At 49.9% G+C, this 12629-nt stretch overlaps 1 protein-coding gene across 2 annotated transcripts; it reads right to left on the bottom strand.

The window, feature by feature from the left end:
- Positions 1 to 353: 353 nt before the first annotated feature.
- On the bottom strand, positions 354 to 12353 carry SNRPA (small nuclear ribonucleoprotein polypeptide A). Of its 2 annotated transcripts, XM_081107558.1 has the most exons (7): positions 11975 to 12353; positions 11425 to 11519; positions 9576 to 9748; positions 5949 to 6128; positions 3972 to 4145; positions 3201 to 3289; positions 354 to 719 (listed from the first exon to the last, which is right to left on the bottom strand). In XM_081107558.1, exons 2-7 carry the CDS (start codon positions 11495 to 11497, stop codon positions 560 to 562), a joined length of 849 nt encoding a protein of 282 aa, XP_080963684.1. In that variant the 5' UTR covers positions 11498 to 11519; positions 11975 to 12353; the 3' UTR covers positions 354 to 559. The 2 variants fall into 2 exon arrangements, with proteins under 2 accessions (XP_080963684.1, XP_080963685.1); XM_081107559.1 differs by lacking the exon at positions 11975 to 12353 and having other exon boundaries at positions 11425 to 11725.
- Positions 12354 to 12629: the final 276 nt, after the last annotated feature.

The raw sequence follows: 12629 nt of genomic DNA, 5'->3' as shown, positions 1-12629 counted from the left end.
ACCAATAAAATATATTTTAAAAAAGAAAAAAAACGTCTTCCTTAACGCTCTATCATGTTAGAAAATTAATGTTCTACAAAGTGAATGGTGTGCCATTAAAGGTGACATCCTTGTGCAGTATATAGAACCTTTCCAACTGTACATGGCAGCCTGGATTTCAATTTCCTGCACTGAATGCGGAGGCAAAATAAAAATCTGCCAAGGCAGTAAAGGTGATGCCATCTCAGACAGTATTATTAATACTCTGCTTTCCCAAAGGTGCAGATGAGGTCCAAAAATTCAGGCTACTCTGATATACAGAAAAGGGAACCATAGAGGACAAGAAAATAAAAACAACAAATTGTTGTAGAAAATCAAACATAAAAAACACTTTAATTCCAGCCTAACAGCGCCAGGTGCAATGTCTGGGGACAGACTCTGGGTACAATGCTGTGTGACCACTCACTCACACACATGGCTCCAAGAAGGCCCCCGAGGGGGACTTACCTTCAGGGGGCCGAGCCAAGGGGAAGAGGGAAGGCCCCCAAACGGGGACAAGGGCAAGCATGGGGAAAAGACGCTACTTCTTGGCAAAGGAGATCTTCATGGCGTTGTTCTGGGTGATCTTAAAGCCCTGCAGGGCATCACGAGCAGCCCCTGCCTGAACCTCATTGTCAAACTCCACAAAGGCGATGTCGTGCCGCCCTGGGACCAGCCGAACCTCCTTGAAGCCAGGGAACCTGAGAGAAGAGAATAGATCTCAGGGATCTAGAATCAGCACGTCCCCTTAACATTTTGGCATCTGGTGGGCAGAGGCCAGGATGTTGCTAAACATCCTACAATACAGAGGATGTCCACAATAACAAAGAATTACCCATCCCTAAATGTATATAATGCTAAGCTGAAAAAACCTAATATAAATAAGTGCACACATTATGAACATATCATTTAATGAGAAATTTTAACATAAACTCCTACACAACCATATCCTAGATCAAGCCACCAAACACGGGCCTCCCCATTACTTCTTCCTCTCATAACCAACCTATCTTCGCTCCAGAAATAACCACTCCCCTGACCTTTAGGATCTGCTGTTTCTTTCATTTCCCTCTTCTCATTCCATACTTCCTTCCCCATTAGGCAACCATCCTCATGTTGACTGGGTATCCTTTTACCCATCAGTATTCTTATAAAATATGTTTTGTTCTGTGGACATGGTAAACATGTGGCATTGCTTGTTTTATCCAGTTTCTCAAACTCTCCTCTCAGCACTATTTTAAAGAACCATGCCTGCAGCACTCTGTTCCTTCTAATGCTACACAGGCACCATGGTGAGCATCACCTTTGACTTCTCCTTTTGCGCAGGCTAATTCCCCACCATGACCCCTGTGAGGAATGTACCATCTATACTCCTTGGGACTCATGTTAAGAATTCCTTGCCCTGGTTTGGCTCTGTGGATAGAGCGTCGGCCTGAGGACTGAAGGGTCCTGGGTTTGATTCCAGTTAGGGGCACATGTCTGGGTTGTGGGCTCAATCCCCAGTAGGGGGTGTGCAGGAGGCAACCGATCAATGATTCTCTCTCATCATTGATGTTTCTTTTTCTCCCTTTCTCTCTGAAATCAATAAAAATAAATAAAAAATTTAAAAAAAAAAAAGAATTTCTTTAGGGACCTGGCTGGTGCGCTCAATGGTTCGAACGTTAGCCCATGGACTGAAGGATTTCGGGTTGGCATCCCGGTCAAGAGCAAGTACCTAGGTTGCAGGTTTGAACCTCAGCCTGGTCGGGGCACATGGGGAAGTCAACTAATCAATGTGTCTCTCCCATTAGTGTTTCTCTCTCTCCCCCATCTCCTCTACCTTCTATTCTTTCTTAAAAAAAAAAAAAAAAAAAAAATTAATGGAAAAAATATCCTTAGGTAAGGATTAAAAAAAATTTCTTGAAGGCCTTTCTGGCAGTGACAACCTCCCCATAACATGGCTTTTGTTAAATATCTCCTCCATCCCTCTCCAGAAGAGATGCGGAAACACCAGAAGTGCCTGGCGCAGAGCCGTTCTTTTTTTTTTTTTTTTTTTTTTTTTAAATATATTTTATTGATTTTTTATAGAGAGGAAAGGGGAGAGATAGAGAGTTAGAAACATTGATGAGAGAGAAACATCGACCAGCTGCCTCCTGCACCTCTCCTGCTGGAGATGTGCCCGCAACCAAGGTACATGCCCTTGACCGGAATCGAACCTGGGACCCTTCAGTCCGCAGGCCGACGCTCCATCCACTGAGCCAAACCGGTTTGGCCAGAGCCGTTCTTATTTTATGGATGTGAATGCCCAGATGCTGTAAAAGCACCACTGTCTTTAGCCAGACAGTAGTTTTGTGTGCTGGCTGTTCCACTGTGCTGTCAACATATAGGAGGAAAAGCAAGGCTGACAGAGGAGGCTTCTCCAAAAGAGCGCAGCACTAGAAGCACCTAAATCACCCCTGGCCAGTGTGGTTCAATTGCTTAGGCATCTCCCCGTGCACTGAAAGGTTGCTGGTTCAATTCCAGGTCAGGGCACATGCCCAGGTTTCAGACTGGATCCCCACTGGGGGGTTGTGCAGGAGGCAGCTGATTGTTATTTCACTCTCACATCAATATTTCTCTCTCCCTTTCCCTTCCCCTCTCTCTAAAATTCAATAAAAAACATTTGTTTAAATAATAGAAATAAATAAATAAAAGCATCTAAATCAAGATGAGAAGGGAACCACTCCAATAAACACATTTTGGATGAAGACACACCCCTTAACTTCACTAAGCAGTGAACGATTACCCTGCACAATGGTCAGAGACTACATGCCATCAGCAAGTCACGAGGTTCAAACCTTCCCACCTCCTACACTTGCTGGCATACTGATTTTTGCAAGTCTGGCCAGTGTTCAATGAGGTCTTTTTCACATGTACCTTGAATCCTACAGACTAGAAAGCTGAGGCACAGAGCCTCTCCACCCCCACGAAGGTAGAGGACAGCACACACACTCTGGCCACAGCTGACCCTAAGCCTCACCATCACCACACCCCATGGGCTGTGGGCCTGACCTCAGCCTCTTCTTTTTCCATGTCCAGTCCGTCCCACCTGCAAAGCCTAAGCAGACACAGGACTCCGCTAGCAGAATTCTGAGGCCTGTCCCCACGGTGCCACTTTCTGGCCATCACCCTCTGGCCCCTGCCCAACCACAGGCCCCACTTACTGGTTGAAAAGCATGGACAGCATGAGCTCATTGGTCTCCTCTGGCAGGTTGGTGAGGAACAAGATGTGATTTGGTGGGTTTTCTGAAAGCTACAGGGAAAAGATGGGAGCCCGTGAGTCTAATGGGGGGGTCTGCTGACTTCTGCTCTCCACCCCTACCCTGCTTGAATCCTTTCTCTGCTTCGCACCCTCTAGACCAGTAGTTCTCAACCTTCCTAATGCCGCGACCCTTTAATACAGTTCCCCATGTTGTGGTGACCCCCAACCATAAAATTATTTTCGTTGCTACTTCACAACTGTAATTTTGCTACTGTTATGAATCGTAATGTAAATATCTGATATGCAGGATGTATTTTCATTGTTACAAATTGAACATAATTAAAGCATAGTGATTAATCACAAAAACAATATGTAATTATATATGTGTTTTCCAATGGTCTTAGGTGACCCCTGTGAAAGGATCGTTCGACCCCCAAAGGGGTCGCGACCCACAGGTTGAGAACCACTGCTCTAGACTGTGAGCCACAAGAAAGCACTGCTATATCCAGAGCAGGTGCTTGTCAGCAGATCACTGAGCATGAATCCAGGTGCTGGTCACTGCTCCAGCCTCACCCGGACCTTCCAAAGCTCCTCCAACAAATACGCCAATCTCTTGCTGCCACAGAACCTAGCACCTCCTCAGGGAGGCTTACCCAGACCACCCACACATAACAGCGCCCCTTCGGTTCCCACGTTCTATTTATATGAGACCCCAGGAGAACTAGACACTTACAGGCTGAGCTGGTGGCATCTGCCCTGGCATAAGCTGCTGTGGGGGCATGGCCCCTGGTGGTATCTGGCCAGGTGCGAGGCCTGGAGGTGGGATCATGCCAGGGGGCGGCATGTACGGAGGCTGGCCTGGCATGTGGTGCATGATGCGGGGTGCCTGAGTCATCGGCGGCATGCCCTGTGGAGAGGGAGGGCTGGACTGAGTGGGTGGCTGACGGGGAAGAAACTTGCTTTCAGTGTCATTAGGAAGCGCAGTGGAAAAAAGGTTGTTAGAGGAAATCCAGGTGTAAGACACAGGGAGAAAAGCCCAGACTTAGGAAGAGGTAAAAAAGGCAAAGGATACCAAGAGAAACAAACGGAGCAAAACAGACTCAGCGTCAATGGGGATGTCAAATAAGAAAGTTAAAAGAAATTTTTTAACATAAAAAAAAAGTCAGTGCAACCTAACTTTGCCTATAGATATACGCATGGAAAAAATAAACAGGAAAAAATTCAAAGTGTTAACAATAGTTACCTAAAAGAAGTGGAAATAAACACTATAATGAGAACGCTATACTTTCACGTCTAAGAATAAACTTTAAAGAAAAAAACAAAGAAATAGGTCCAGAGTCCTACAGAGAAAAAAGAAACAATGGAAGGCAGAGATGGTCAAGGCAGATACAGAAAGTGAGAAGGGTGGCAGCGAGGGGAAGAAAGCAGATAGCAGATGACACAACACATGCACTGAGGGGACAGGGCTGCGGGAGCAGGAATCACACCGACAGTGAAAGATGGACAGAAAGCTGGACACAGAAGAGGGGACAGGTAAGTGGGGAAGCTGGACAGTAACCCAAACACCATTCCTGATGCCATCAGTGCACGCAGGACAAATACAGCGCGAACCACCAGGAAAGCTCACGTGGAGACTTGGAGACCTACTACAGTGGACGCAATTCATCCATCTTTTTCTTTCATACTATGTGCTTCTGTATCCTGTTTAGAAAACAGGATGCTTCTAATTTTCATGCCTCACCAAGGTCATGAAGGCGTTTTCCTGTTTTCTTCCAAAACCTTTGTTTTAGCTGTCACATTCGGGTATATGATTCGTCTCAAATTAACTTATATCTAGTTGCAGTAGAGTAATTATTTCCCTTACAGATATCCAATTGGCCCAGCATCATTTACTAGGAAAAAAAATCCCTTCCCCACTGGACTGCAGCATTAGCTTCATATGTTGAGTAACCACATGTGTGGATCTGTGTCTGCCCTCTGCTCTGCCCCACTGGTCCGTCTTCCAATACCACACCATCTTGACCACTGCAGCAGGCTCCCCAGCTTTATTCTTCTAGCCTATCTTGCTTTGCCTTCCCACAGACCTTGAGAAACAGGCTGTCAGTGTCCCCAAAAATTCCTATTGGGGTCCTGATTGGAATTGTTGACTTTTAGATTTATCTGGGAAGAAGTGACATCTTCAAAGCAGGGAGCTTCTCCAGCTATCTACTGAAACCGTCTCCAATTTCTCTCAGCAGTGTTCTGTAGTGTAGTGTAGTGTAGTGTGTGCACACCTTTTGTTGGATTGACCCCTAAGAGTTATTTTTTGGTTTGAAGTCTACTTGTGTGTGGCTAGCATATAGAAATAAAACTTATTTTTTCCACATTGACTTTACACCTGGCAACCTTGCTACATTAAACCCACTTATTAAATAATCCCAACTGTTGCTTAGTAACTTCCTCTAGATTTACTACAGAGAACATCAAGGTCAAGGAGAGAGAAACCAAGAACCTGGGACACAAAGCAAGAAAGATGCTAGGGAAGAATCTGGCAAGCAGCGACAGTATTTCTGAAGTGGAAACATCACCATCTACAGACAGGCACGCAACCTACATAAGGAAATGGAAGGGGGTGGTGTCTGAATCCCCACGTGGAGACCCCTCCCCTACTCCTCCCCCAGTCAGGCTTCATAGCAGAGAAAGGCATGGTGATGAAGGGGTCCTAGCTTACCGGGACAGGCCCTGGGACGGCCCCCACTACAGGGGCAGCTGCCCCGCCCTGCACGGCCTTCTTTGCAGCTGGCGTCTCCTGGCTCTTGGGCTTCCTCTTCTCCCGCTTACGGTCACGCTCCACGAATGTGCCCTTCATCTTGGCAATGATATCCGAGTCGGTCTTGGCATACTGGATACGCTGCCAACAGAGAGCCAAAGGGTTAAGAGAGTGGACTTTGGAGTCAATTGCGTGGGTGCAAAAGTAGACCGTACCAGGACCTGAGTAAATAACATTAAAGAAATTACTGGGCCCAGCCGGCATGGCTCAGTGGTTGAGCTTTGACCTATGAACTAGGACAGTGATGGCGAACCTATGACACGCGAACTCATTTTTTTTGGTTGATTTTTCTTTGTTAAATGGCATTTAAATATCCTATCTAATAAAAGAGAAACATGGTAATTGGCATACGACTGCTACCCTTCCCATTGGCTAATCAGTGAGATATGCAAATTAACTGTCAGCCAAGATGGCGGCTGGCAGCCAGGCAGCTTGAAACCGACATGAGGCTTGCTTGCTTCAGTGACGGAGGAAACCAACATTCCCAGCCTCTGAGCCTGCAGTTTGAAACATTTTAACAAATATGGAAGCTAAAGAAAAACCCAGAAACCAGCTTTCAGAGCTGGAGTCAGAGCTGGAGTTATACATTGTTGCGATTATAGAACCGAAACAAAGCAGGTACCTACTTTCAGCAGCGGAGACCTAAGAGCTGGAGCCTCAGAGCTAAAGCTGGCCCAGAATTAAAAAAAAAAAAAAAAAAGGAGCGGTTGGGAGCTTCCATCACCCGCCAGCCTGAAAACAGCCCTCAGCCCCTCACTCAGACAGGCCAGGCACCCCAGTGGGGATCCCCACCCTGAAGGGTGTGTGACCAGCTGCAAACAGCCATCATCCCCTCACCCAGGCTGGCCAGGAACCCCAGTGGGGACCCCCACCCTGATCCAGGACACCCTTAAGGGCAAACCAGCCAGCCCCACCCATGCACCAGGCCTTTATCCTATATAGTAAAAGGGTGATATGCCTCCCAGCACCGGGATCAGCAGAGCCGCGAGGCCTCCCAGCACCGGGATCAGCGTGACAGGGGGCAGCGCCCAAACCCCCTGATCACCCTGCAGCTCTGTGTGTGACAGGGGGTGGGGCCACAACCTCCCTATCCGCCCTGCTCTGTTCATGACAGGGTGCGGCGCCCCAACCCCCTGATCAGCCCTGCTCTGTGCCTGATACGGGGGAGCTCCCCAACCTCTGATTGCCCTGCAGCTCTGTGTGTGACAGGGTGCAGCGCCCCAACCCCCTGATGGGCCCTGCTCAGTGTGTGACAGGGTGCAGCACCCTACCCACCCCCGCCACAGGCCCTGCTCTGTGACAAGGTAGAGCCATAACCTCCCCATCGGCCCTGCCCTGAGTGTGAGGGTAGCGGTGCCCCAATCCCCTGATCAGCCCTGCTCTGTGGGTGATAGAGGGCGGTGCCACAACTCCCCCCCCTCCCACGGGCCCTGCTCTATGTGTGATGGGGTAGAGCCATAACCTCCCCATCGGCCTACCCTGAGTGTGACAGTGGCGGCGTCCCAACCCCCTGATCGGCCCTGCTCTGTGGGTGATAGAGGGCGGCGCCCCAATTCCCTGATCCGCCCTGCTCTGTGTGTGACAGGGGGTGGTGCCCCAACTCCCCTATCGGCCCTACTCTCTGAGTGACAGGGGGGAGCTCCTCAACCCCCTTATGGGCCCTGCTCTGTGCGTGACAGGGGGGAGCTCCCCAACCCCCTGATCGGTCCTGCTCTGTGCGTGACAGGGGGCAGCACCCCAACCCCCTGATCTACCCTGCTCCGTGTGTGACAGGGTAAGGAGCCCCAACCCCCCTGATGGGCCCTGCTGTGTGTGTGACAGGGGGCAGCACCTCAACCCCCAGATTGGCCCTGCTCTGTGCGTGACAGGGGGGAGCTCCCCAACCCCCTGATCGGCCCTGCTCTGTGAGTGACAGGGGGCAGCGCCCCAACCCCGATTGGCCCTGCTCTGTGCGTGACAGGGGTTGGCGCCACAACCTCCCCATCGACTCTGCCTTGAGTGTGACAGGGGGCGGTGCCCCAACCCCCCAATCAGCCATACCCTGAGCATGACTGAGGGTGGCATCACAACCTCCCAATCCTCCCTGCTCTCTGCATGACAGGGGGTGGCGCCCCAACTCCCCAATCGGCCCTGTTCTGAGCCCAACCAGGGGCTGCACCTAGGGATTGGGCCTGCCCTCTGCCACCCAGGAGCAGGCCTAAGCCAGCAGGTCGTTATCTCCCAAGGGGTCCCAGACTGAGAGAGGGCACAGGCCAGGCTGAGGGACCCCCCTCCCCCCCCCCCCCATGCACAAATTTTTGTGCACCAGGCCTCTAGTATAAAATAAATATCAAAAATATAAGTCTTTGTTTTACTATGGTTGCAAATATCAAAAAATTTCTATATGTGACACGGCACCAGAGTTAAGCTAGGGTTTTTCAAAATGCTGACACACCGAGCTCAAACGGTTCACCATCACTGATCTAGGAGGTCATGGTTCAATTCCCGGTCAGGGCATATGCTTGGGCTTCGGGCTCGATACCCAGGCTTCTCTGCTGCCCCAGCCGACACTCTCCCACATGACCGGCCTCCCCCACTGAGGTCACCTGCCTGGGACCTGCAGGCACTGACACATGCTGTCCCCTCCCCAAGGAAAATGGCTCAGGGAGGCACATTCTAACCAAGTCAAACTGAAAAATCTATTAAGGAACAAGGAAAATGGCCCAATGAACCAAAGACCAAAGATGTCTGCCAGCAATCTGGCAGAAAGTGCAGCTCATGCCACTCCTTACCTCCCAGACTGCAGCCTCCTTGGTCATTCACTTGATCTTGTGAACATCTGCAATCCAGCCACCTTTCTCTCATCCCAGCCTGCCTGGGAGTCTGACCCAGCCTCTCCTTCACACGGGACCCTGAATTCTCTCCTCCAAGCCACTCTATCCAAGAGCCACAGCCATTTCCCGGCCTAAACCTTTCCATGGCTCTGCAGCACGCCAGGAGTCACTTCCAATTTCAGGACAAACTTTGGTCATGCTCTGCAGGCTATGCCCTCCCCACACCTCCTTGCCTTCACTCCAGCCAAATGAACTTGACTCACTTCCTCAAATACATACGCTCTTGGTTATCTCTGGGCCTTAGTCCTCATGGTCCCTCTGCCTAACATTCTTTTTCCCTCTACCCCCCCAGCTAACACTTCTTCAAGTCTCACCTCATCAAGAAGGCCTTCCCTGAACCCCCAGCCTGGTTGAGGTGCCTCTCCTAAGCTTGTCTAGCTCTGCACACAACCCCCATTACAGCCGACTCCTGAGTTGTCACCATCTGTTGACAAACTTGTCTCTCTCACAGCACTGTGAGTCCGAGAGGGCAGGGTTCCCTTAGGTATTGTGTGACCCAAACCCTAGTACAGTGAACAGTAAATGTGAGAACAGCAAGAGAAACTCCTGTCCTTAAGGGACTGGAATACAGGTGCCAGGAGATCCAGGCCCATCCAGTCTCCTCTAGCACCTCACACACAAGCGCGCACATACCCTCCATACCCACAGTGCTCACCATGGGCTTGTCGTAGAAGGGGAAACCCTGCATGGAACGCAGGGCGTTGGTGGCGCTGCTGACCTCCTTAAAGATGACAAAGGCTTGGCCCCTCATCTTCAGGCTCCGTGACACCAGGATATCCAGGATCTGGCCAAACTGGGAGAAGATAGCATACAGGGACTTCTTCAGCTCTACAGTGGGGGGAAGAAAGATCCATGGGTGACTAGAGGCCTTGGTACCATGCCTGGGTCTTAAGCTCCTGTTTTCAGTGGAAAGTGCAGCCCAGAAGGGAAACATCAGCCAACAAAGAATGCCCAGAATACCATGAGTCAGCAATCCTGCAAAAGCCAGCAGTAGGGGGCATGCAGGAGGCAGTCGATCAATGACTCTCTCTCATCATTGATGTTTCTATCTCTCTCTCCCTTTTCCTTCCTCTCTGAAATCAATAAAAATATAATTTTTTTTAAAAAAGCACTGTATGGAGGCTTAACTAATTTAATCCCTGAAACATCAATGCAAAGAAGCTATTGTGATTTTGCCCAGTTCTTAAATATAGAAAATATTTAAGAGGTTCAATAAAGGTGATAACTTGAAGAAAATGAAAAGGTATGTCTGATGTCAAGAATTGGGTTTGGCCCTGGCCAGTTTGACTCAGTGGATAGAGCGTCAACCTGCGGACTGAAGGGTCCCAGGTTCGATTTTGGTCAAGGGTACATGCCTGGGTTGCAGGCTCAATCCCCAACAGGGGGTGTGCAGGAGGCAACTGATCAATGACTCTCTCTTTCCTCTCCCTTCCTCTCTGAAATCAATAAAAATATACTTAAGCCCTAGCTGGTTTGGCTCAGTGGGCAGAGCTTCAGCCTGCGGACTGAAGCGTCCCAGGTTCGATTCCAGTGAAGGAAGGGCACATGCCTGGGTTGCGAGCTCGATCCACGGTAGGGGGTGTGTAGGAGGGACCGATCAATTGTTCTCTCTCATCATTGATGTTTCTCTCTTCCTCTCTGAAATCAATAAAAACATATTTTTAAAAAATAATAATAATCGGGTGTGCCCTGGTTGGTATGGCTCAGTTGGTTGGAGCATCATCCATTACACCAAAAGGTAAGAGGTTCGATTCAGATCAGGGCACATATGGAAGGTAACTAATTGATGTTTCACTCTTACATCAGTGTTTCTCTCTCTCAAATCAATGAACATGTCCTCGAAGATTACAAAAGAAAAGAATCAAGTTCCTAAGCAGAATTCCACAGTGGTGACATCAACTATTTTTCTTTACTGTGTGATCCTGGGCAAGTCACATCACCCCTGAGTCTCAGTTTCCTAATCTGAGAAATGGGAACAATAACTACTTCCTGTAGAGTTGTTGTGAAAATTAAATATAATTAAGACGTGTATCAGCACCTGGTATAGAGTGTTATACATCATTATTCATTTCATTTTGAAATGAAACATTGTCATTGTGGGCTGTTCATTGAAAACAGGACACTGACAAAGCCAGCCCCAGTTCTTGCTCTCATGTAGCTCACAGGCCAGTGGAGAGACAACGCCCTAACAGCCCACAACCATCAGGGCTTGGGATGTGGGAGGAGGCAAGGCCTATGGAAATCTGGCATCTGAGGGGAAAGAAGATGGGGAAGGCCTCCTGGGGGAGGGGTCCTTTAAGGATGAGCAACAGTGACCAGGTTAATGGACAGAAGGGAAGATGAGCTAGGGGAGTGTTAAAGCAAGAGGAAGCAGCATGTGCAAAGACGGAGGAGTTAACTAGTATTTCGCCTGAAAGAGATGGCTGTAGAAGTAGATGCTGGGGATGAAAGAAGGGCCGGCCCGTGCGAGACAGCCTGGAGTCTGGTCTCCTTCGAGAACTCACCATCCTTCTTGATCTTCTCATTGAGGTTGTTTATATAAATAGTATGGTTGGGTCGGGTCTCGGGAACTGCCATGGAGGGAGGTGCCGCGGTAGGGCTGAAAGAAGGAAAAAGGTAACCTCAACCCCGGGTCTCTCAAAATCCTTTGACCGAGGCGGGCTTAACAGGCTCCCGGGATTTTCCTTCCAGGAAGATGTCAGGTGAGCCGGGGAGGAGGGAAGCCAGGAGCACAGTCTGGAAAACAAAGCGAATGCAGGACACCACTTCTCCCGCGTGGTGAGGGGAAATGTCGAGGTTTACTCCGAGTCCCAGGATGCTCCGCGCGACTTAATAGACTGAGCGTACTAAGCGGTGATTCCCATTGGCCCACGCGCTCACAGGGCGGCCCAAGAAAAAGAACCCGGATGTAAGTGCCGGTTAAAGGAGGGGCGATTTTGTGGTGCCTTGGCCACGCGCAGCAGGAAAATAGTTTCTCCACACGAGGTAAGGGAAGAAACAGACACCAAGCGCTCCGCCCGCCCGCAGAGGCCGCCTGCGCCCGCCTTTACTTACCAATGGCGCTACAGGTCCGCTAGTGGCTGCTTCTGCGCTTCTGAATGCCCAGCGCGAAGCTTTCTTTCCTGGCTCCGCCTTTATCGTGCTGCAAGCCAATCCCCGCGCGGAAATTTGGTAGCTTGACCAATCAGAGTAAGTCTCGCCCGACTTTGCCAATCAAATCTCGGGACAGATCTCGATAATCTCGACCCAAAATTTCCCAATCAAAAGGGCACTTGAGGTTCCCGCCTCAGGAGAAAAACTCCGCCATTCCCCCGCAAGCCTTCAGGCCAATCAGTGAAGAGTGCGTTTCTGGCCAATAGGGTCGCGGCTCGCGCGGCGGTCTCTTCGGAGGCGTCCTCTGGAAGCCCCACCTCTCCCCTGCGGCCTGCGCTCTGTCACGTGGTCGCTAAAGGGGCGGGGACCCACGCAAGACCTACACGTCCGACGGGAAAGGCTGTGGGCGGCGGCCGCCATTTTGGGGAAGGGAAGTTCGCTGTACTTTCTGACTCCATTCCCGATCCCACCGGGATCGCGGCTCCCGACGGCTTCCGAGCTCTGAGCTTTCCCTATCCCACCACAGGCTTTTCCTGTTGTGTTCTGACTCCAAGACCTTCTCCACAACTAGGCCATTTTTCCTGCCTGGTGTCCTTCTGACCTCTTGACCTCTGAC

Source organism: Myotis nattereri (genome assembly GCF_964212035.1).
Source record: "Myotis nattereri genome assembly, chromosome: 15".
Lineage (NCBI taxonomy): Eukaryota > Metazoa > Chordata > Mammalia > Chiroptera > Vespertilionidae > Myotis > Myotis nattereri.
This window is presented reverse-complemented; position numbering and strand designations above follow the sequence as displayed.